Genomic DNA, 23874 nt, shown 5'->3' with positions numbered 1-23874 from the left:
AGAGCTCCGGTGTCCCTTTGCAACCGTTGCATTGAAATTCACTGCTACGCCGAGACCCCCTGTAACTAAGAGAAGGGACGGTGGACTCTGACAATTCTTCCAGCCCTTAGTCAACATGAGGGTGAGTAGATAATGAGCGAAATATCATTCTAGGATGAACTATCCCTTTAAAACGAAAAAACGAGGAAACCAAAATCAAATTACTGTCAAATTTTGATTGCCTTTTCGTTTTTGATCTTAAACAACACATTAACGCCGATGACAGACCGGAAGTGTCGGAACTTCAAAATAAAATCCCAGTGAATTGCGTTATAGCCACAGACTGTTGATGAATGGCCTATAAAATCTTTTTTTTTCCTTTGTAAATGTTGTGTTTTGAGCACATGGATACATTTTCACAGCTGTGTTTATTTTTACACATGAGTGACAAGCTGATCGTTAATTAGTTCATCTTCCTCATGTACTGCTCTCCTCGCTGCGCTGGGTTTCTGTCTCCATTGCACTGTAGCGCTTCGCTTCCATTCAGTCAGATTTTATATATAGACAGATTTTTATAGTTTCTATTTTATTTTATTTTATTTTATTTTATTTTATTTATTTATTATTATTATTTCTTTTCTTTTTTTCTTTTTCTCCCTCTCTGCAGGTGGCAATGCGTCGCCTAGCATTGTCACCTGCTGAGTAATTTGCAACACTGTAATTGTAACTGCTGCTAAACACCCTACGGAGGTTATTGTCTATCGTTTTAAATGTTTATCGTTTTTAAATGTCTGAGTGTAATTTTATTTAATTATGTGTCATGGGACTACGAATGGAAATTAGCTCCCAGCTAAATCCGACATATTTACTGCAATTAATTGTTTTTTTTTTGTATGTTCATGAATATGTGAGGTCCCATTTCAAATAAACCTTTAAATAAAAAATAAAAAATAAGATCATTTTCACAACGTGTTCTGCGGCCCGTCTCCGGTCCCAACCGGGCTCCGGACAGGCTGTCCCTCTCTGAAGCAGAGGGTGAGGTCAGCTTCACTCCCGCATTAACGCCGATGACATCCTGGAAGTGTCTGAACTTCAAAATAAAAGCCCAGTGAATTGCGTTATAGCCATAGACTGTACTGTAGCCTATATAAATAGCCTATGAAATCTTTTTTTTCTTTGTAAATTTTGTGTTTTGAGCATATGGATAAATTTTCACAACTATGTTTATTTTTACACATTAGCGGCCAAGCTTATCATTAGTTCATCTTCCTCACGTGCTGACCTCGGTCTGTCCGTTGCGCAGCGCTTCGCTCCCAGGTCAGTCAGAGCATTTTCACAGCGTGATGATGTCAGCTTCACTCCAGTCAGTCTTCACAGACAGTCCACAAAGAGCTTCTGAACATTTCCTCCTCAGTTTGTCCGAGACGGCGGCAGATAGTTTTTAATTTTTTTTTTTTTTTTTTTTCATGGCTTGAACGCCATTTCATTGAATACCGGCTGATTGTTTTGTTATTTGAGGAATATAGCTATATTACGATCTGCTGCAGTAACCAGGGATGCAAACGGGTCAGGACCAAAAAAGAGAGATAAGAAACAAATAAGTACATTACAATATCACGGAAAGGCAATTTCCAGTAGTTCAACCCCAACCAAGTATTGAGTGCATATAGATGGACATAGTTTTCAGAAGGCCAACATTTCTATATTAAAAATGCTTAAAAAAAAAAAAAAACCTTTGCAATATTTCCATTTTGGAGATACTGATTTTTAGGTCTACATTACTATTAAAATAAACTGAATAAATAAAGACATGGGATGTGTCATTCAGTGTGTAATGGACATATAGGCCTATATAATGTGTTAGTTTCACTTTAATTGAACACATTCTACATCGCGGAGGCGACGTCTTTCCACTCAGGGCTTCCTTCACCTCTGAAACGGGGCAGAGCTCCGTGGAAACACCTGCCTGACACAGCAACGTAGGGAACCGTGCATGTCCGCGGTGCACAGCTCCACATGCACGGGGGGAAAAACGGCGTCGCCGTCGCACCGACTGCACGCGGATACGCGCCGCTTTAATGAGCACGCATGTCGCGCGTCAACATTGGAGGCTGTTATCAGTATAATCAGAGACAACCATGGATGAGTTCGCCTCAGTTTCACGTGATTGTCACTGTCAGCCTGTTAGAAAAACATTTTACTGACCCCAGCTGAGACGCTGAGACCCCCCCCCCACCCCCTCCCAAAAACAAAAACTCTTCGGATCTGAACGATTCACACAAGTCACCTAATTGGTCATGAAAAAAGCGAGTTTCGCTTTTCGGCGCGCTGTTTGCATCCATGAGTAACGTTCGCCACCTTATGGAATAATGCTGCATGGGGCTGGGTGATAGACCAGTCCAGCTCTTCTCAGAGACTCAACCCGACCCTGAGATCTCCAACCCCGGGCATATTTGGCAGGTGGCAGCGGCCCCTTTATGGTTCTTTTCTACTCTTTTCAGTCACATGAGATCCAGTCCCAGACCTCGGCTGCAGTTCGGGATTTCATCAGGCTCCCTTCCCGGCACGGGGCACTCTAATTGGCAGCTTAGATGAGGGGAATCGCCGTGCGTAATGGTCGCGCGTAATGACAGCTCCTCGCCGGTGAAACACAATAAACTGCGCTACTTCTTGCATGTTTGTCTCATGACATGGTGGAGCCTACACAGAGGTACACAAACAGGTGGATCAGGCTGCAAAGAAGTCCGCTGTGAAAATGATCTGACTGAATGGAAGCGAAGCGAACCGTGCGCAACGGAGACAGAGACCCAGCGCAGCGAGTTGAGTACATGAGGAAGATGAGTTAACGATCAGCTTCGCTATGTGTAAAAATAAACACAGCTGTGAAAATGTATCCATGTGCTCAAAACACAACATTTACCCAAAAAAAATGATTTTATAGGCCATTCATCTACAGTCTGTGGCTATAACGCAATTCACTGGGATTTTATTTTGAAGTTCCGACACTTCCGGTCTGTCGTCGGCGTTAATGTGTTGTTTAAGATCAAAAACGAAAAGGCAATCAAATTTTGACCGTAATTTGATTTTGGTTTCCTCGTTTTTTCGTTTTAAAACCAAAAACCAAAAAACCAGCCTGAATTTTGTTTTTTTGGTTTCTGGTTTGAAACGGAAAACCAAATTACCAGCTTACTTTCGTTTTCTGACAGTTTGGTTTAAAGGAAAAATCTAACTAACGAAACGTACACGGACCGCTGCCGATCACACCCTCCAAAAGTTCCAGGAAGTGCTTGGCAGGCAATTGAAAACAATGGGTAAATAATGTAAATGCTATGTGTCAAGACACAAATGCTGTGTCAAGGTCGCCACTCACTCTCTCAAGGCACTCTATCCTATATGTATATCTATGATTTTCAAGCCCCAGTGCATGGTTTTCATTTTTTTCATTATAAGTTTTAAAGGAATAGTTCACCAAAAAATAAAATTCAGTCATTAGTGACTCACCCTCACGCTGATGAATACTCAGGAGTAGATTTTTATTCCTCGAAGTCCACCTGGAGACCCGGGAGGCCGGTTCGTAGTCCAACGAAAACTTTATATGAGAGTAATAGGGCCCGACACTAAAAGGTTTCACTTTAAGTACTTATTTTTTTTTATCTTGCAAGAGGTGGACTGTCTGTCATACACACAAAAGTCTGTACGTGAGTGCACACTGAGATTTGGTTACATCAGGTTACATAGGCACAAGAGCAGGAAGGAGCGATGGGCTCCTCCTACGAGGCAGCATCAAACATTGTCCAATAACATCATTGCATTCTTGCAGAATAAGTTTGCATAGTACAAGTTTGCACTTACGTAGCGCATTGGGCTATTATAAGGTTAACTCATAGACAGGAAGCTAGTGTTGTCTGTAACTGAATGTTTGTTGTGGTTTTTTCACGCCTCAGCATGTTCACATTTCGTTGTCCGAGTCGAGTCCTCGCCTGTTACATTATTGAGCAGTTTTGGCTACAATCATGCTATAAAATGGTTTGGGGAAGTTATGTATTAATCTGTGACTGTTGAAATAAAAAAAATGATATATATAGTATTTTTTTCAATGTGTAATTAAAATAGTCCCTTTCGCCCTGCTAAGGACTCATTGAGTCCTTGTGATGGTAAAGTCATAACTTTGGTTTTATATTTTAAGATCTTTTTTTATGTTATTTAACTTCTGATGGAAATCACATGAGAGGTGTAGTTCTATGGTCTGTCCACTAGATGGTGGTTAAGGCATATTCCACAGTCACATCTCTGACCAACAGCTGAGCCCTTTGCATCAACTTGAATTTTGGGTAACACTTTCTATGAAGACTACCTCTATAGTGCATTATGAGCGCATTCATAGTGCATTATAATGCTCATCATAATCAGTCATAATGCACTATGACTACACTCATAAACACACATAAAGCTTTATGATGCACTATAGCAACAGTTATAAATCTAGTTTATAATGATTTATAAATCCAAAGGCCTTACGAGTGCTCTTGACTGGTTATAAACTACAGACTGACTGATGGGGCTTATAATACATTATACCCCTCTATACACACACTCAATCAACTGTTATAAGGACTCATAGGATGCTATAATGTTCCATGAAGGATCATAAGTTATTTAATTTAATGAAATTTAATTTAATTTAATTTAATTTAATGAAATTTAATGAAAAATATCTGATACAGGATATAAATCCTTTACATCAGACTCAAATAAATAACAACATACAAAAATTAAACACAAATATACCAACTCATACATAATCACTAAAATACATATAACAAATTAATCCCCAAAAGCCTCATGAAAACTACAAGAGAAAAACAAAAACAAGAAAGAGAAAACAAACAAACACAAAACAAAATAATAATTCATACCCTTGCCCTGTAATTATATAAAAAGTCCTTGTTTGACCAACATTGATCGAGTCTATTTTTAAAAGAGTTCACTGACGGAGCCTGTACCACGTCCTCAGGAAGCTCGTTCCAGACTCTTACAGCTCTGAGTGCAAAATAATATTTTCTTTTGTCACAACGACACCTTTTTGGTAAGAGTTTTAAGGAGTTCCCTCTTAGCTCATAACTATTATTCCAGAAACTAACAACTGGCTCCACTGTGGGATCATATATTTTATGTACAAGTTTATACACCTCAATCATGTCACCTCTATACCTCCTATAGACAAGAGTTGGCAGTTTTAAGTGCCTTAATCTTTCTTCATATGACATCACATTCAGACCTGGAATTAATTTGGTAACTCGTCTCTGAACTGCTTCAATTTTTTCAATATATTTTACTTTATAGGGACACCAGACAGAGCTAGCAAATTCAAGATGAGATCTCATCAGTACGGTGGCCTGGAGGTGCAAATCAACATTACAAAACATAAAACACTTTTACAAATTCTGAAACAAATTTACATTTCAGAAAACAAAACTACAAGTCTTAAAACAAAGTTACATTTCAGAAAACAAATTTACATTTCAGAAAACAAAATTACATTTTAGAAAACAAAATTACATCTCAGAAAACACATTTACAAGTTGCAAAACAAAATTACAATTCAGAAAACAAATTTACAAGATGCAAAACAAAATTACATTTCAGAAAAAAAAATTACAAGTTGTAAAACAAAATTACATTTCAGAAAACAAATTTACAAATTGCAAAACAAATTTACATTTCAGAAAACAAAATGACAAATAACATAACACTTTTACAAAGACCAAAACACTTTTACAATATCTGAAACAAATTTACATTTCAGAAAACAAATTTACAAGACAGACACCAAACACTTTTACAAACACCAAGACACATTTACAAGTGGCAAAACACTTTGACAAACTGCAGAAACAAATTTACAAAAAGGCCAACATCAACCGGAAAGGGAATGTACCAACCCCGGGGTTGACCCGGAAGTGAACAAGGAGTGGTCATGACGAGTTCTCGTCGTCAATGGCTCATGTGCTTGCCACAATAGGGGCAAAACATTACTCTTTCGCTCATCTCAGGTCTCCGTTAGCTTCTCCATTGACGACGAGAACTCGTCATGACCGCTCCTCGTTCACTTCCGGGTCAACCCCGGGGTTGGTACATTCCCTTTCCGGTTGATGTTGGCCTTTTTGTAAATTTGTTTCTGCAGTTTGTCAAAGTGTTTTGCCACTTGTAAATGTGTCTTGGTGTTTGTAAAAGTGTTTGGTGTCTTGTAAATTTGTTTTCTGAAATGTAAATTTGTTTCAGATATTGTAAAAGTGTTTTGATCTTTGTAAAAGTGTTATGTTATTTGTCATTTTGTTTTCTGAAATGTAAATTTGTTTTGCAATTTGTAAATTTGTTTTCTGAAATGTAATTTTGTTTTACAACTTGTAATTTTTTTTTCTGAAATGTAATTTTGTTTTACAACTTGTAATTTTTTTTTCTGAAATGTAATTTTGTTTTGCATCTTGTAAATTTGTTTTCTGAATTGTAATTTTGTTTTGCAACTTGTAAATGTGTTTTCTGAGATGTAATTTTGTTTTCTAAAATGTACTTTTGTTTTCTGAAATGTAAATTTGTTTTCTGAAATGTAACTTTGTTTTAAGACTTGTAGTTTAGTTTTCTGAAATGTAAATTTGTTTCAGAATTTGTAAAAGTGTTTTATGTTTTGTAATGTTGATTTGCACCTCCAGGCCACCGTACATCAGAGCTTTATACAATGGTAAAACAATATCAATGTATGATTTAAGTAAAGTGAAGTTTATATGGATGCATCTATAATGCAGCATACCTCATCATAATGTTTCATTGTTGGTGTTAAGTAAAGTGTAACACATGTGCATGCATTTAAAAGAATCTATGATGCATCCTAAGTCATTATGTCAGACACCAAAGTATAGATAATTACATTAAAGCAGATATCAGCTTCACGGCCGTTTCGGCTAATGCTGCGTTCAAGGCAGGCTTTTGAAACCGTAAGTTACAGCTTCAAGTCACAACTACGACTTGGTAGCGTTCCAGGTAACCCGTAGCTCGTGTTTTTACCATCCTGTTGTCTGTGAAAGTTCCCTATAACGGCCACTCGTAACTTCCGACCCGTGAACTCGTACCAGATCGAACTGGTATGACTTCACAGGAAGGAAAAACACAAAGTACGAGTTTCTTTGAACGCACCATGAGTTAGCAGCCCCCGCCCTTGTCAGGCATCAATTGGTCCTCGTGCTACGTCACCACATTCACGCGCATCCCTTGGCTGCACACACAGCCCTTCATGCCGTTCTCTCTCCTCATTGGATAACACTTGTATCCCACAAGGAAAATTTTCTCCTCGGGTTACAGCAGAGCAGAGTGACGGAGAGACTCGTGTTTAGGCTGAAATACTTCATGTAAGTGATTGCTGACGGAAAATAGGACTATTTAGGACTTATATTAACAAAAACATTCCACTGATATCTGCTTTAAGATTTGTCTGCTTAGGAATATGACATTAAAGCCGGGTTTCAACTTCCTTGAAATGACAATAAATCATCCAGAGATGAATATCAAAGCTTTTGCACTCTATACATTGATCATGAGATTATGGTAAATCTGTAAAAGAAGTACAACAATTTATTCACAGTAACTTTTTTATTATCACCTTTTTCAACAATAACATTCATGGTCTAAATACAAGTTATGTATTAATTGGAATATGAAAATAACTGCATAAAAAACTTAACTGCCATTTTATGTTCAACCTAAAAAGTTGGAGGTCAAATGTGAATATAGAATAATAAACAAACAGTTGGTCTAATCTCTCATCAGAGGAGGCTGGACAGGAGATGGTTTCCTGGTTTCATCATCATCATCATCACAGCTCCATACATGATGTCCTTCCTCTGTTGGCACCGGTCACTCCGTTTTCAGTGTGGCTCCTTAGAATTACAGTAAAACACAAAAACTTAAGTTTAAACATGAATGGAGAGGCGCATGACTGTCAACAGTAAATGACAACCCCCCACCTATATATTGTGCATCAGTACAGTATGATACCAGCAAGATAACAAGTTGATGGATAAACCTGGGGAGTTTGCAGTATAAAATATATATAGACCGATCCTACCGGTTCATTGTTCTGCTAACATGACGCTCTGGTCATTAGATGCTAAACCGTATTTATCCCGGTCCGGTGCAAGCCTGAGACCAGAGCTACGGTTAGCATGGCTAACATGGAGCTAACACGAAGCTAACGGCTAGCTAGTCGTGTAGTGAATCAGTTATTCACGTTGACAAGTCCCATGTTCTTCGGTCAAAACACACATGAGAACACGCGGAAGAGCAATCAGTGCTATTCTGGAATATACAACAAGTTGAATATGATTAAGACATATTTAGAAAAATAAATTTACTCACCGAATCGAGATATCAGCTCCTCCGGTTGTTAGCATTGTTGGCCAAGTTGTAAACACAGGGAAATGGAAACGAGAGAACCTCCCGCTCCTTTTACGCAAACCGGAAGAGTGAAACAACTCGTCCGACGAAAAAAAAAAACAACTCGTCCGACGATGCTAACGACCGGAGGAGCTGATATCTCGATTCGGTGAGTAAGTTAGGCTAATTTTATTTTTCTGAATATGTCTTAATCATATCCTCTGTCACCCATGTCACCGTCCTGTTGTTGTCAGACAGTTTGAGGAATCTGTTCACTGTGTTCATGTCCACTTCCAGTTCACAGGTGTCTGATGGAGAGAACAAGACACAAAACAGTTTATCATCTGTTCATTTATCAACAACTTCACTGACAATTCATGAAAAAGAAGAATTCAAACATCAACAATGTTGTGTTTTTCTTCTGGTGTGGACCTGAGGATGAGGCTGATGAAGATCCACACCAATAATCACATGAAGTGAATAAAGTGTCACTAATGAAACTGGATCATCATCTTCCACTGCAGCACAAAGAAGTTCTGAACCATCTGCTTTCTGAAACTGTCATCTCCTCCACCAAAGAGCTCACACTCAGCATGAAGTTCACACACCTCTGACATCAAATCTCAAAGTGTCGTCTGCTACAAACACGTTTCACAACAGTCTGGATGGTTTGGTCCAAAATCTGCAAAGAACTGAACTCAGTGTTGATGAATTTCCAGTCAGAGGACTAAGGCTGCACTGACTGGTGTTAAACTTCTTTCACTTCTTCACATGGATCTCAGTCACTATGGAAATGGACACACTTTACTCTTTAATTGTTTATTGCCATGTCCTTACCGTTGCCCAGGGGCCTCATTTATAAACACTGCGTACACACGAAAGAAGGCGTACGCCACCTTGTAAGCAACTTTTGGGATTTATAAAAAACAAACTTGGTGGGAGAATGTGCGCAGCTCCACGGCAGCTCTGACCCTGCCGTAAGCACAAAATCTGGAGAAACGGGAAACGGCAACACCAACAGCAGAGGGGTGAAATCAAAGAAAATATGTGAAATTGATACATTTGTGTGAAATAATCAAATATTGCCTTAATCATATGAGGGATATATTGGCAAAAACAAAGAACGAGGCATAATTTATATTGATAATTCCGGATTCAGATAGAGAGAGAGATGTAATTTATTGAAGCACTAAAATAATTTCACACACATGGAAGTACCGGCCTGGTCCAACCAGCCCGTTTGGACGCGCCCTGCATCGCACCCTGCATTGAAGTGCTTTTTCACTTCGATGTTGGCGCACGTGCTTTTTCACGTGCGCCAACTTTAGTATTGATCGTGATTTATAAATGGAAACAGGCGTACGACATGCATGCGCACGCTTTTATAAATCTGAAAGTTTTTGTGCGCACGCATTTCCTGTGTTTCCTCTGTACACCACCTGTAGTCATCTTTCCTACGCACAGTTTTATAAATGAGGCCCCTGGTCTTTGAACATCTGAGCAGAGCAGCAGCATCACACACTGCATGAAAAGTGGGATTTTCGACAGTTAGCAGCAACATTTATTGTGTGAGTAAGTTTTATAAGTGTGATTGTGGTAGGAGTAAAGGAAGAAAATAAGCCTATTCGGGTGTATTTTGGGCATATTCCATTAATGTATTGCTCATTTGCATATTCAAATTCATTTTCCAAGAAACTTGTAATACAAAAAATGTTACTTTTAATGTCTATTTTCATTGTGTAAAGTTTCATTGTGATAGGAGTAAAGGGAAAAAATAGCCCGATTGGGGTGTATGTCGGCACCATAGACTTTATACAGTAAATAATGATGCAAATAAAACATATTTTCCCAACTAGGATTTCTTAGGACTTTTAGTATGTTGTTCTAGACACCTCATAGAAATGATGTATGGTGAAAAACCTTCTGTGACAATTAGTCTGTCGTAAAACGCTATTTTGCCTGGACTATACATACAAAGTCAATGTAAAGACGAGAATGGACGCAAATTTGTGCCGGCGGCGCAAATGATGCGGGCCGAATGAGTAAAAACAGTGGGCAAACTCAAGGGAGTAGAGCGAGGCGAATATTTTACTTGGGTCCAGTGTGAACGCTATCACACATCTGCCCAGGTCTGACATTCAGGGAGGAACTGGAAGATAAATCCATCTCAGATCATGTTAATCATCTTTTCAACATCTTTGTGACATTAGTAATTATAGCCATTTATGTTTATGGTTCTGTTGGCTCCACTGTAAATAACATGTATTGATTAGTTTTGTTTGATCAATGTGATCAGTTTGTTGTTTGGACTTTAAATTGGTTGAATTCTAACATCTTTCCAGCCACACTGACAAAAACAAAAGCTCATTCCCGAATGATACTCTTTGTTCTCAGCACAGAAAGAAGATGGGTAAAGAACTTGGCGGACAGAGAACTTACCCACCCAGAGAAGGAGGTCCTAGCCTAGGGCTTGAACTTTGCCATGACACCAAAAGAGTTACCCATAGTGGATTTAATGACAGCTACAGAATCTGCTATAAAGAAAAACAACTTAACCGAAACTGAGGCTGAACAGCTAAGGTCAAAAGTGTCCGAAACTAAGGTCACCCCCTCCAACCTCACCACTGAGGAGAGAAAAGCAGTAATGGCACAACATCACAATCCTTCCAGCAGACAAGGGTAAACGAGACCCGACCAGTGGCTATAAAAAGAAGGTGATAGAATGTCTACAACAACTACAAAAAGAAGGGGTCATTGACAAACCACAATATTACCGACTCAATCCCCTGCTTATATGGACTCCCCAAAATCCATAAAAAATGGGCCCTGCTCAGGCCCATTGTCAGCAGCATAAACTTGGTCACTTACAACATAGCCAAACACATAGCCAATATCCTGGCACCATTGGTGGGCAACACCCCACACCACATCCAAAACTCCATAGACTTTGTGAACAAAGTCCGGGACATAAAAATGGAACCAGATGACACCATGGTATCCTACGACGTGACTTCTCTGTTCACCTATATCCCAACCATGGAGGCTTTGGCCACAGTAAGAGAGCGACTTACACAGGACAACTCCCTCCAAAACCGAACAAATCTCAAACCAGAACACATTTGCCAACTTCTGGATTTGTGCCTGAACACCACATATTTCCAGTTTAACAGCACATTTTACAGACAAAAACACGGCTGTGCCATGGGTTCACCATTATCCCCTATTGTGGCAAATCTATACATGGAGGAGGTAGAGAACAAGGCTTTGAACTCGTTTGAAGGAACAACACCGAGCCACTGGTTCAGGTGTGTGGACGACACATGGGTTAAAATCAAAACCAAAGAGTTGCAAGCCTTTACCGAACATATAAACTCAGTAGACAGAAACATCAAGTTCACCAGAGAGGATGTCAAGGACAATAGTTTGCCTTTCTTAGATTGTGATGTCCATATGGAAAAGGTCAGGAGCCTCCACATTGGGGTACACAAGAAACCCACACACACCAATGTCTACTTTTCGACTCTCACCACCCTCTGGAACACAAGCTTGGAGTTATTAGAACCCTGCAACACAGAGCTGATAACGTGCCCACCAGCTCACAGGCCCAAGGAGAAGAACACAAGCACCTGAGAGGCGCCCTCACAACTTGTGGTTACCCTAGCTGGACCTTTGTGAAAACTGCAGCTGCTTCCAAAAAGAAAACCAGCAAAGTGGTTGAGAAAGAAAATCAAAACAGACAGAGAGGACAGACGTTCGAACGAGGAGTAAAAGAAGCCATCTATGTGAAAATAGAGAAACCATCTCTAAACAGAGGAGGAGGTCTGAGACATCACCTATCTCGAATTTACAATGCTGCCCTTTCATCCCTTCCCAGGAGATTTCAACAATCTAACCTCAAAGAACTGTTCACAAATGGCCTCCTGTGACTTCAGCGACTGTCGTTATAACACAGTAGAGCACTAACGATGTTGAAACCAACTTCCCACCAACGACTGTCACTCCAAAGACTGTCGTTGGCACATGGAGCATAAAGGGTTTCCAGTTACATCATCTGCCTTGTGAACGACCCCACAGATGTTAAATACCTGTATCTCCACACCAGATAGTTGGGCCAGTCCCAGCCTGGTCAGATGGTGACGGTTTTAAACATATATGCCACATCGCGCTAATGTGTTCAAATCCACCCCTGACCAGACCGTCCAACAGGGAATTCGATCGCTTTGTTTTCTGGTTAGCTGCTGTTTAGCTCTGTGTTTTGCTGCTGGCTCACTCGAGGCTACAGTCAGGTAACCGTGTGACGTATACAGTAAAGCAGGTCGCACTCTACGGCTCTACGCAGAGGGGGGATGGGCGGTGTTCCTACCTGCACAGGGAAGTTACATAGCGCAGTTTCAGTCAATGCGACATGGCTCAGGCTGCAGTGGCAGCACCATTCATCCTATTAACCATTTTTCTACCAATGCAATGAGTCTGGAAACATTATTTTAAGGCTGATAAACTCCACAATATTGATTTAAAACACACTCACACTTCCTCAGACCAGGTCTCAGTGTATGAGGTCCACAATGGTCCACCCTGGAGGAGGAAACAAAGTCAGAATCAACTTCATCCACCTTCACTCAGTTCATCACTTAGTCAGAGAGACATAGAAATTGTGAGAGCTGATGTTGTCTGTCCATCTGTCCATACCTCAGAGTGTCCAGTCTCCAGTCTGGATCCTCCAGTCCAGCAGACAGCAGCTTCACTACTGAGTCTCCTGGATGATTGTAGCTCAGGTCCAGCTCTCTCAGATGGGAGGGGTTGGAGCTCAGAGCTGAGGCCAGAGAAGAACAGCCTTCCTCTGAGACCAGACAACCTGACAGTCTGAACACACACACACACACACACACACACACACACACACACACACACACACACACACACACACACACACACACACACACACACACACACACACACACACACACACACACAGAGAGAATAAGTGTGAGCTGTGTGTTCTTCACATAAAATATTATAAACCTTTAGTGTCTGTAGCTCTGCAGCCCGATTCTGCAAAACTTCTGACATTATTATTACACCTCATTCACTGCAAGATCATAAAAAATATAAACCTTGCTAAATTCACCCTACCCGAGAGTCTCCAATCTACAGTGTGGACTCTCCAGTCCACCAGACAACAGCTTCACTCCTGAGTCCTGCAGGTCGTTGTTACTCTGGTCCAGGTGTCTCAGACTAGAAGACTGGGAGCTGAGGACTGATGACAGAGCTTCACAGCTTCTCTCTGAGAGGTTACAGCAGCTCAGCCTGAGAGGAGAAAAACAAAAGGTACCAGTAACAGATCATTTGCTTGTTTGACTTGACAAAAGACAAAAAGTTAATCCAGATGGATATCTCTACACTTACAGAGCTTTGTTGGAGGCTTTGACCACTGGCAGCAGCCTCAGAAGAGCCTCCTCTGAAGCAGAGTATTTCTTCAAGTCAAACACGTCCAGATCTTCTTCTGATGACAGTAAGATGAAGACCAGAGCCGACCACTGAGCAGGAGACAGTTTATCCGTGGAGAGACGTCCTGATCTCAGGGACTGTTGGATCTCCTCCACTAGAGAACGACCATTCAGTTCATTCAGACAGTGGAACAGGTTGATGCTTCTCTCTGCAGACAGCTCATCACTGATCTTTTTCTTGATGTACTGGACTGTTTCCTGATTGGTTTGTGAGCCACTTCCTGTCTTTGACGTTAGACCTCGTAGGAGATTCTGATTGGTCTCCAGTGAAAGACCCAGGAGGAAGCGGAGGAACAAGTCCAGGTGTCCATTTGGACTCTGTAAGGCCTCGTCCACAGCGCTCTGGTAGAAGAGTGTTGATTTGTCTCCAAACATTTGAGACCACCAGGAGTTTGTTTGTTGTTGTGACATCAGGTTGAGTCCAGAGTTGATGAAGGTCAAATGGACATGAAGAGCAGCCAGAAACTCCTGAATACTCAGGTGGACGAAGCAGAACACCTTGTCCTGGACCTGGTACAGGCCTCTCTCCTCTTTAAAGATCTGTGTGAACACTCCTGAGTACACTGAGGCTGCTGTGATATCGATGCCACACTCTGTCAGGTCTGATTCATAGAAGATCAGGTTTCCTTTCTGCAGCTGCTCAAAAGCCAGTTTTCCCAGAGACTCAATCATCCTCCTGCTCTCTGGACTCCAGTGTGGATCTGTCTCAGTTCCTCCATCATACTTGACCTTCTTCAGTTTAAGATGAACCACCAGGAAATGGATGTACATCTCAGTCAGGGTCTTGGGCAGCTCTCCTCCCTCTCTGGTCTTCAACAGCTCCTCCAGAACTGTAGCAGTGATCCAGCAGAAGACTGGGATGTGGCACATGATTCGTGAGGTCTTGATGTGGGAGATGATCTCTCTGGCCTGCTCCTCATCTCTGAACCTCTTCCTGAAGTACTCCTCCTTCATTGGGTCAGTGAACCCTCTGACCTCTGTCACCATGTCAACACACTGAGCAGGGACCTGATTGGCTGCTGCAGGTTGTGTGGTTATCCAGAGGCGAGCAGAGGGAAGAAGTTTCCCCCTGATGAGGTTGGTCAGCAGCACGTTGACTGAGGTGGACTCTGTCACATCAGTCAGGATCTCAGTGTTGTGGAAGTCCAGAGGAAGTCGACACTCGTCCAGACCATCAAAGATGAAGACGACCTGGAACTGATCAAAGCTGCAGATTCCTGTTTCTTTGGTTTCAGAGAAGAAGTGATGAACAAGTGTAGCCCTGTCTAATATAAATATGTTAAGCAGTTAAATAAATGAACAAATAAGTTATTTCTATAAAAACAAGCTGTTGTAATTCATATAAGAGGAACTGTTATTTAACGTTCATATGAGTTCAGTTTAAAAAAAGACATTAGGCTAATTCATAAGCCAAGACAGTACTTAAAATGTGTTTATGTTTATGATATTTTTATGTTGGTTAAAATGTGCAAGCTACTGGTGTTTTATCTGTCAACCATCCCTGTATAGGCTGTTAATTGGTCGTCCGCTCCGTTGTCCTGAGCTGCCGTCCAGTTGGGAGAGTATGGGGGTGGGACTTAGAGGAAGCAGGTTAGCTCAAGGTAGAGACACGAGAGGCCGAGAGCACCGGAGAAAAAAGACACGGTATTTGCTGTAACACCAAAGTATTTCCTCCTACCTGGATAAATGCAGAATTTGTCAGTGGCATACGGAAATATAACGGTTTGCAGAAGGTAAATGTTTATTTGTGTTGTAGTAATCACGGACTGTGTTACTGCTAATGTTACAATGAAAATGCTAAACGTGATTAGCGATTAGCTAGCATGCACCTGGTATTTAAACAGGGTTGCTGTAGTAGCCTTACGTTACTCCTCATGTTTACCTGTGTGTGTACTGTTTATTGTGTGAATTCGGACTGAGTTCGTCGAAGTGCAGAGATATTTATTTATGACTAAAGGATGTAAATGTATGTTGTCAGAGGACCGGACCAGGAAGCCCTCTTTGGACCTTTTTCCCTCTGAGCGACAGAGATCGGCTATCGAGAGCAGCGTGTTGAGGCAGCCGTAACTGAGTCCCCAGTCTCCATTACTCCATACTGTGCATTGACTGAAAGGTCTGTGATTTGATAAGTGATATGTTTGTGTTTCTGATACTCATTTTGGTAATACAGTGATTTTATTTTAAAGAGTACTGTGTGTGAGTAATAATTAAAATCTGAAGTTCAGGGTTAAAGTTTATACAGTGAATAAGTTAGAAGAATTATTTAAGTTCATAGTATTTCTTAGTGGATTTATCATACATTACTTTATTAATCTACTGAGTGGAGGCACCAACATAGTGAGTACTTACCTTGTCTGCGAGAGATAAAGTACATCTTGTCATTATCAATTCATAGGTAATACGGCACCACAAAACATTAAAATCAAGAACCCAGAGCCCGCCCAGAGTGATACATTCAACTCAGTTCATGTATTCTTAATCACCGGGGTAGGGTGCTACACAAGTTCCACCAAGCTGAACTTTTTCTCTTTCAGCACATTCAGCTCTCTGAAGGTGAAGGGAAATGTGAAGTCTATGTCCTGGTTGGTTTTGTCTTCAGCCCAGTCCAGAGTGAACTTCTGTGTTAAGACTGTTTTCCCAATGCCAGCCACTCCCTTTGTCATCACTCTTCTGATTGGTCGGTCTCTTCCAGGTGGGACTTTAAAGATGTCTTCTTGTCTTATGGTTGTTTCTGGTCTGTCTGGTTTCCTAAACACTGTTTCAATCTGTCTGACCTCATGTTCATCATTGACCCCTCCAGCCCCTCCCTCAGTGATGTAGGGCTCTGTGTAGATCTGGTTCAGAAGAGTTGGGTTTCCTGCTTTAGAGATCCCCTCAAACACACACTGGAACTTCTTCTTCAGGTTCAATTTGTGTTCACGTAGACAAACTGCAACTTGACTTTCTAAATAAAGGAAAAAATGTGATCAATGAATGAAATGTGAAGTCAAAATTCGGTAACCCTTTAATTTCCAGGCCGTTAATTACGTCATAATGTCAAGAAATTAAAAAGAAATAATAATTAATTGCATAGTAATGTCACGAAAAAACCTAGAAATAACGGTCAATTTCATAGTAATGTTGAGAAATATAGCCAGGAAATAACTTTTAATTGTGTAGAAATAGCCCAGTAATAATGGTCAATTGTGTAGTAATGTTTAGAAATATAGCCCAGAAATTGCATGGTAATGTCAAGAAATATAGCAAAGAAATGGCAGTCTAGTAAAATAGACAAGTTGTAGTAGTAGAATTGCTGTGAATTACTGCTAAGTATTGGGTAATTACAGAGTAAATAGCCTGTCGTTTCCATGATATAGTCAAGTACTTTCAGTGTGATTAACCTGATGTAATTGTAATTTCCAGTTTTACCTTATGGTTAGCTGCAATATCTGTTTCCCAAAAGCAAATGGTAGATGTGGCAACTGCTGGAAATGTCACCGTAGTTAACCCATAATTACCTTTCTGCTGCCTGCAAAGTGTAGTGGACTTTGTTCCTTAGAAACATATGTGTAGTTTCAGCATAACTAACATGGTTATGAGAACTTCCACTGTAATAGTCTTGCCCAGTGGAAATGTCACCGTAGTTAACCCATAATTACCTTTCCACTGCCTGCAAAGTGTAGTGGACTTTGTTCCTTAGAAATGTATGGGTAGTTTCAACATAACTAACATGGTTATGAGAACTTCCACTGTAATAGTCTTGCCCATAACCCATTTGGATGAAAGATGGTAGATGTGGCAACTGCTGGAAATGTCACCGTAGTTAACCCATAATTACCGTTCTGCTGCCTGCAAAGTGTAGTGAGCTTTGTTCCTTAGAAACGTATGGGTAGTTTCAACATAACTAACACGGTAATAAGATCTTACACTGTAATAGTCTTTCCCAGTAACCCATTTCAAATGTGTAAATATTTTCCAACAAAGATAAGCTACGTACCATGAAATGTCACACATGAACTCTTTTTAGGAACATAGAAGCCATTTCCAAATGATGGAGGAGATAATTACCTTCACATTTTATATCAAATGTACAATATTCCTGCTATAACCTATCCACCTTTTTCTGAACTTCACAGAAGAAATGCAAAGTAGATTAGAGTACATGAATGGGATGTTGTCCTGTTAAATCTCAAAACTCATATTCACATGTTCCCATGAAGAAAATACAATGAAACTGTTTTCAGTTGTTTTTAATAATTTCCCTGCTTATGTTAGCGTATTGGAACATTCCCAGTAGAGTTATTCCGTTTCCGATAGCAGTATTGGAAATGCCTCCGATACCACCGAAAATGTTGGCATCGGTATCAGCAGTCGGCTACTGAGTCCAGGTGTAGCCGGGACGGTCAGCAGGCTCCCACTACTGCGTTGTGTTCTGTGAACAATAACACGGGACGCAGGGCTGGGTTCACACTCAGGTTTATTCCTGTATGATGGCGACATAAAACAAAAAGGATGTGAATTAAATGGTCATCTTCTCCGTAAAAGTCCTCTCTCAGTCAGGAACAGCACAGACTGACAAATGCAGCACTATTTCTCCCAAAAAACTATCACATCTCTTCACATGGTAAAACACACAAGTAAACATCTCTAACATAACAATGGAGGCTGAGCAACCACACACATACCTGTATGATGGCCACATAAAACTAAATGGATGTGAATGAAATGGTCATCTTCTCCATAAAAGTCCTACCACACAAAAAATAATTTAATTTAACATGTAGGCTAGTACATGGAGGACGCATTAGCACATGCACACCACACACGCACATGCACACGCACACACACACTCACACACACAGGAAAAAATCGCGGCAAAATAACTGTCTCTCTCTTGCTCAAAACAGCTCTTAAAACACACTACACGACAGAAAACACCATTCCAAACAGTTTTAGATTAACATTTGTTCATTAAATTGGCAATAAAACTCAACAAATATAACTTTTCGGTCCCGGAGCCTCAACAACATACCTCTCTCAGTCAGGAACAGCAGACTGACGAGAGAGAAGGGAGCGACGTGCGTCATATCCGCAGACTTTCAAAATAAAAGATCGGTTTTGTAAAAATGAAAGAAATACAAAAATAAATCCACAATATATATATTATTATTCTATTCTAGCTGCATGTTGTATTTATAACCCACAGATAAACACACGTGGTATCGGATCGGTGCCTGTGTAACAGATACAAAAAGGAAACAACACATTTTATTGTTATTAATTTCACCAAAATCCATCAGATGATGTGTTTTAGGTTCTTTTTTACGTTAAATATGGATTATTGTTAATATAATTCAATTTTTGTGGTTTTATTTTTGTATTTCTTTTATCTTTACAAAACCGATCTTTTATTTTGAAAGTCTGCGGATATGACGCATGTCGCTCCCGTCTCTCTCGTCAGTCTGCGCTGTTCCTGACTGAGAGAGGTATGTTGTCGAGGCTCCGGGACCGAAAAGTTATATTTGTTGAGTTTTATTGCCAATTTAATGAACAAATGTTAATCTAAAACTGTTTGGAATGGTGTTTTCTGTCGTGTAGTGTGTTTTAAGAGCTGTTTTGAGCAAGAGAGAGACAGTTATTTTGCCGCGATTTTTTCCTGTGCGTGTTAGTGTGTGTGTGTGTGTGTGTGTGTGTGTGTGTGTGTGTGTGTGTGTGTGTGTGTGTGTGTGTGGTGTGCATGTGCCAATGCGTCCTCCATGTACTAGCCTACATGTTAAATTAAATTATTTTTTGTGTGGTAGGACTTTTATGGAGAAGATGACCATTTCATTCACATCCATTTTGTTTTATGTCGCCATCATACAGATATGTGTGTGGTTGCTCAGCCTCCATTGTTATGTTAGAGATGTTTACTTGTGTGTTTTACCATGTGAAGAGATGTGATAGTTTTTTGGGAGAAATAGTGCTGCATTTGTCAGTCTGTGCTGTTCCTGACTGAGAGAGGACTTTTACGGAGAAGATGACCATTTAATTCACATCCTTTTTGTTTTATGTCGCCATCATACAGGAATAAACCTGAGTGTGAACCCAGCCCTGCGTCCCGTGTTATTGTGCACAGAACACAACGCAGTAGTGGGAGCCTGCAGACCGTCCCGGCTACACCTGGACTCAGTAGCCGACTGCTGATACCGATGCCAACATTTTCGGTGGTATCGGAGGCATTTCCAATACTGCTATCGGAAACGGAATAACTCTACTGGGAATGTTCCAATACGCTAACATAAGCAGGGAAATTATTAAAAACAACTGAAAACAGTTTCATTGTATTTTCTTCATGGGAACATGTGAATATGAGTTTTGAGATTTAACAGGACAACATCCCATTCATGTATTCTAATCTACTTTGCATTTCTTCTGTGAAGTTCAGAAAAAGGTGGATAGGTTATAGCAGGAATATTGTACACTTGATATAAAATGTGAAGGTAATTATCTCCTCCATCATTTGGAAATGGCTTCTATGTTCCTAAAAAGAGTTCATGTGTGACATTTCATGGTACGTAGCTTATCTTTGTTGGAAAATATTTACACATTTGAAATGGGTTACTGGGAAAGACTATTACAGTGTAAGATCTTATTACCGTGTTAGTTATGTTGAAACTACCCATACGTTTCTAAGGAACAAAGCTCACTACACTTTGCAGGCAGCAGAACGGTAATTATGGGTTAACTACGGTGACATTTCCAGCAGTTGCCACATCTACCATCTTTCATCCAAATGGGTTATGGGCAAGACTATTACAGTGGAAGTTCTCATAACCATGTTAGTTATGCTGAAACTACCTATACGTTTCTAAGGAACAAAGCCCACTACACTTTGCAGGCAGTGGAAAGGTAATTATGGGTTAACTACGGTGACATTTCCACTGGGCAAGACTATTACAGTGGAAGTTCTCATAACCATGTTAGTTATGCTGAAACTACACATATGTTTCTAAGGAACAAAGTCCACTACACTTTGCAGGCAGCAGAAAGGTAATTATGGGTTAACTACGGTGACATTTCCAGCAGTTGCCACATCTACCATTTGCTTTTGGGAAACAGATATTGCAGCTAACCATAAGGTAAAACTGGAAATTACAATTACATCAGGTTAATCACACTGAAAGTACTTGACTATATCATGGAAACGACAGGCTATTTACTCTGTAATTACCCAATACTTAGCAGTAATTCACAGCAATTCTACTACTACAACTTGTCTATTTTACTAGACTGCCATTTCTTTGCTATATTTCTTGACATTACCATGCAATTTCTGGGCTATATTTCTAAACATTACTACACAATTGACCATTATTACTGGGCTATTTCTACACAATTAAAAGTTATTTCCTGGCTATATTTCTCAACATTACTATGAAATTGACCGTTATTTCTAGGCTATTTCTTGACATTACTATGCAATTAATTATTATTTCTTGGTAATTTCTTGACATTATGACGTAATTAACGGCCTGGAAATTAAAGGGTTACCCAAAATTCTAAAGGTTGGGTTGGAGATCTTATTCTGGATATTTTTTGTTTTTACTAATCTGCTAAAAATCCTCTTAACACCTGATTGCAACTGAGTAAATAAAGGCTTTTTCAAAAAAATGAAAAAAATCACTTGCCTGGGGAACGAACAAGCCTAAAAATAACCATCCAATCACGTGTAATGTCACGTTGTAGTCAATTTGATTGTGATGTGTCAAGCATGCTACCGTCTCTCTCCCTCTCTCGTCCCTCTCTTGTGCACGATCTGAGTCTTCACCGACGTACGCGGAACGTACACTATTGGCGCATTTCCACTAGCACGGCTCGGCTCGATACGGCTCGGCTCGGTTTGGTTGTGTTTCCATTACAACTGAGTATCACTAGTGCCATCGTGACGTCATTTACAAGGCGCCGAGCAATGCTCTAAACTCTGTAAATATATAACTTTAGCAACATTTGAATCATTTTCAGGCGAGAAAGTAGTCGTTTAGATCCCCAACATGTTGAAAATCTGACAAAATACCAGCTGTTTACAATTTTGTTTCAACGAAGTCGGCGTTACTAAAGCTAGCCGTAGTGAGCAACGCACTTCCGGTTATTTTCACAAAATAAAATACCCGTTGCCTTTTATCATAAGGAAAGCCATTACGATAGAATTGGTGCTTTTACTTTGTAAACAGGAAGTGAACCTACCCTCGCTGTAGCTAGCTTTAAACCGCTGTTTTGACTGCTCTCGTCCCGTTAACGGCATTTAACCGTTCAATATGCCTTACCGGAGAGTCTACCAGCTCTGAGATCGGCCTGGTTCATTGTAAAACATTTATTTATTGATGTAAATGTGGTGTTTTCTGTGTGTTCAGACCCCAAGGCAGTGCTGCTCTTCTGTCTAACCACAAACAAACTGCTGCTACAGCCACAATTGTTAGATTTCATCAATGAGACCAACATTTAAGAGTTTAACCAGCCGGTGGTAAACCTCTAAAAGCCATCGGGTAAGTTAATTAGCGGTCGTTTTCTCCTCGGGGTGACGGTGGTAGGCTGGCCGGCGGAGCACGTCAGGAGCCGGGCTGCTGCCTCTGTGATGTCGCGGTCGCTGCTCGGACCTGGAGCTTCACTTCTCCGAAAAACATCGGGGCAAACTTCTAAACAGCCGTCGTTTGGATAAACTAACCGCACATGGGGATCTAAACAGTTACTTTCTCGCATGAAAAAATATTAAAACTAAATAAAGTCACGTAATAACAGAGCCAGTCTCAATATTAGAAATTCTCTGGTAATAACAGGCTTCAGGCTTCAGCAGGAACATTTCTGTTGTCGGTCGCTTCCAGTGACGACACTCATCGGCCAATCAGTGGAAGGCAGTCGGCTGACGTCACGTTTTAGTAACGCTTTGGCTCGCTTGGAACCAGGGCTGAGGTGATACCAAAAATGTACCCGGTTGCAGGTACTGCGTGCTAGTGGAAACACGCAATAGCGCGCCGTGCCGTGCCGTACCGAGCCGAACCGTGCTAGTGGAAATGCGCCATATGTTCTTACCCTGATTTATTTACGTATTTCAGGTATGTCGACATGACATTGTGTTCAAGTCAGCTGGTGGTGAATTTACATTAGCCCGATAGACCAGTCGAAAAAATAAGACGACTTACTTATTAAGATGGTATTGTTAAGTATCGAGGGTAATTTTATCTTGCATAATGCACAAACCTTGCAACTTGTACCTCATTGTAAAGGTGACTAGTAAAGCTTTGCAATGATATAAAATCCAACAATTAGTATTATTAAAGGGGAGATATTGTTGACTGAAATAACATTTGAGGAGTTTATTTCACTCTATCTCTTCAGATACTAGAAAATGTTCCGTTCTTCTTAAATCTTTAAATAAATCATCTTACTTCTCTGCAGACAGTCAGCCAGCTCCTTCTGCTTCATTATCCTCAGGAAGTTCACTGTGATCTTCAGAAATGACTCTCTGCTCCTCCTCTGATCTTCATCATCACCACCCACTACCTCATCATCATTGTCAGGATAATCTAATGATTCTGGGCAATTTGGACTCAGAAGTTTTTTGACTCTCTTCAGCTCGTTCTTCACAAAAGTGACAATGTTCTCCTCCAGCAGCTGTAAAAACAATAACATGCTGTGTAAACTTCACTTTCAGTATAAACACATGGATCAAACACCAGATCATCAGTCATCACTCAGTTCATTCAGTTGAAAACCTTCACATCCCATCTCCTCTGGTGTTCCCCAAGGCTCTGTACTTGGCCCCATCCTGTTCATCATCTATCTCCTCCCTCCTTGGTCAGATCTTTCATAAATTCAGCATCCACTTCCACTGTTATAAGGATGACACTCAGCTATACCTTTCTTCCAAACCCACCTCCACCTTCCTGCCCTCCTCCTTCTGTGACTGTTTACAAAAAATCAAAACCTGGTTATCTTCCAATTT

At 40.5% G+C, this 23874-nt stretch overlaps 4 protein-coding genes across 4 annotated transcripts in view; all 4 read right to left on the bottom strand.

Annotated features, from left to right (window-relative positions):
• The window catches only part of LOC310994988 (neoverrucotoxin subunit alpha-like), a gene marked incomplete at its 3' end in the record, with an annotated part of 41604 nt that extends 28489 nt beyond the window's left edge, over positions 1–13115 (bottom strand). The window contains exons 1-2 of the mRNA XM_083983918.1: positions 13096–13115; positions 12935–12981 (exon numbers count right to left, since the gene is read on the bottom strand). The remainder of the gene's footprint in view (positions 1–12934; positions 12982–13095) is intronic.
• The window catches only part of LOC310995018 (uncharacterized protein), a gene marked incomplete at its 3' end in the record, with an annotated part of 162899 nt that overhangs the window by 128709 nt on the left and 10316 nt on the right, over positions 1–23874 (bottom strand). The window lies entirely within an intron of this gene.
• Positions 1–23874, bottom strand: part of LOC310994986 (NACHT, LRR and PYD domains-containing protein 3-like) — a gene marked incomplete at both ends in the record, with an annotated part of 128852 nt that overhangs the window by 103974 nt on the left and 1004 nt on the right. The window lies entirely within an intron of this gene.
• Positions 13699–18979, bottom strand: LOC310994987 (protein NLRC3-like; the record flags this gene model as incomplete). Its single annotated transcript, XM_083983917.1, has 3 exons — positions 13699–13713; positions 14250–15136; positions 18925–18979. 3 exons carry the CDS (start codon positions 18977–18979, stop codon positions 13699–13701), a joined length of 957 nt encoding a protein of 318 aa, XP_083840043.1.

This window comes from Trachurus trachurus, assembly GCF_905171665.1.
Source record: "Trachurus trachurus genome assembly, chromosome: 12".
Classification (NCBI taxonomy): Eukaryota; Metazoa; Chordata; class Actinopteri; order Carangiformes; family Carangidae; genus Trachurus; species Trachurus trachurus.
The sequence above is the reverse complement of the archived record's forward strand: the minus strand, read 5'-3'. Positions and strand labels throughout refer to the sequence as shown.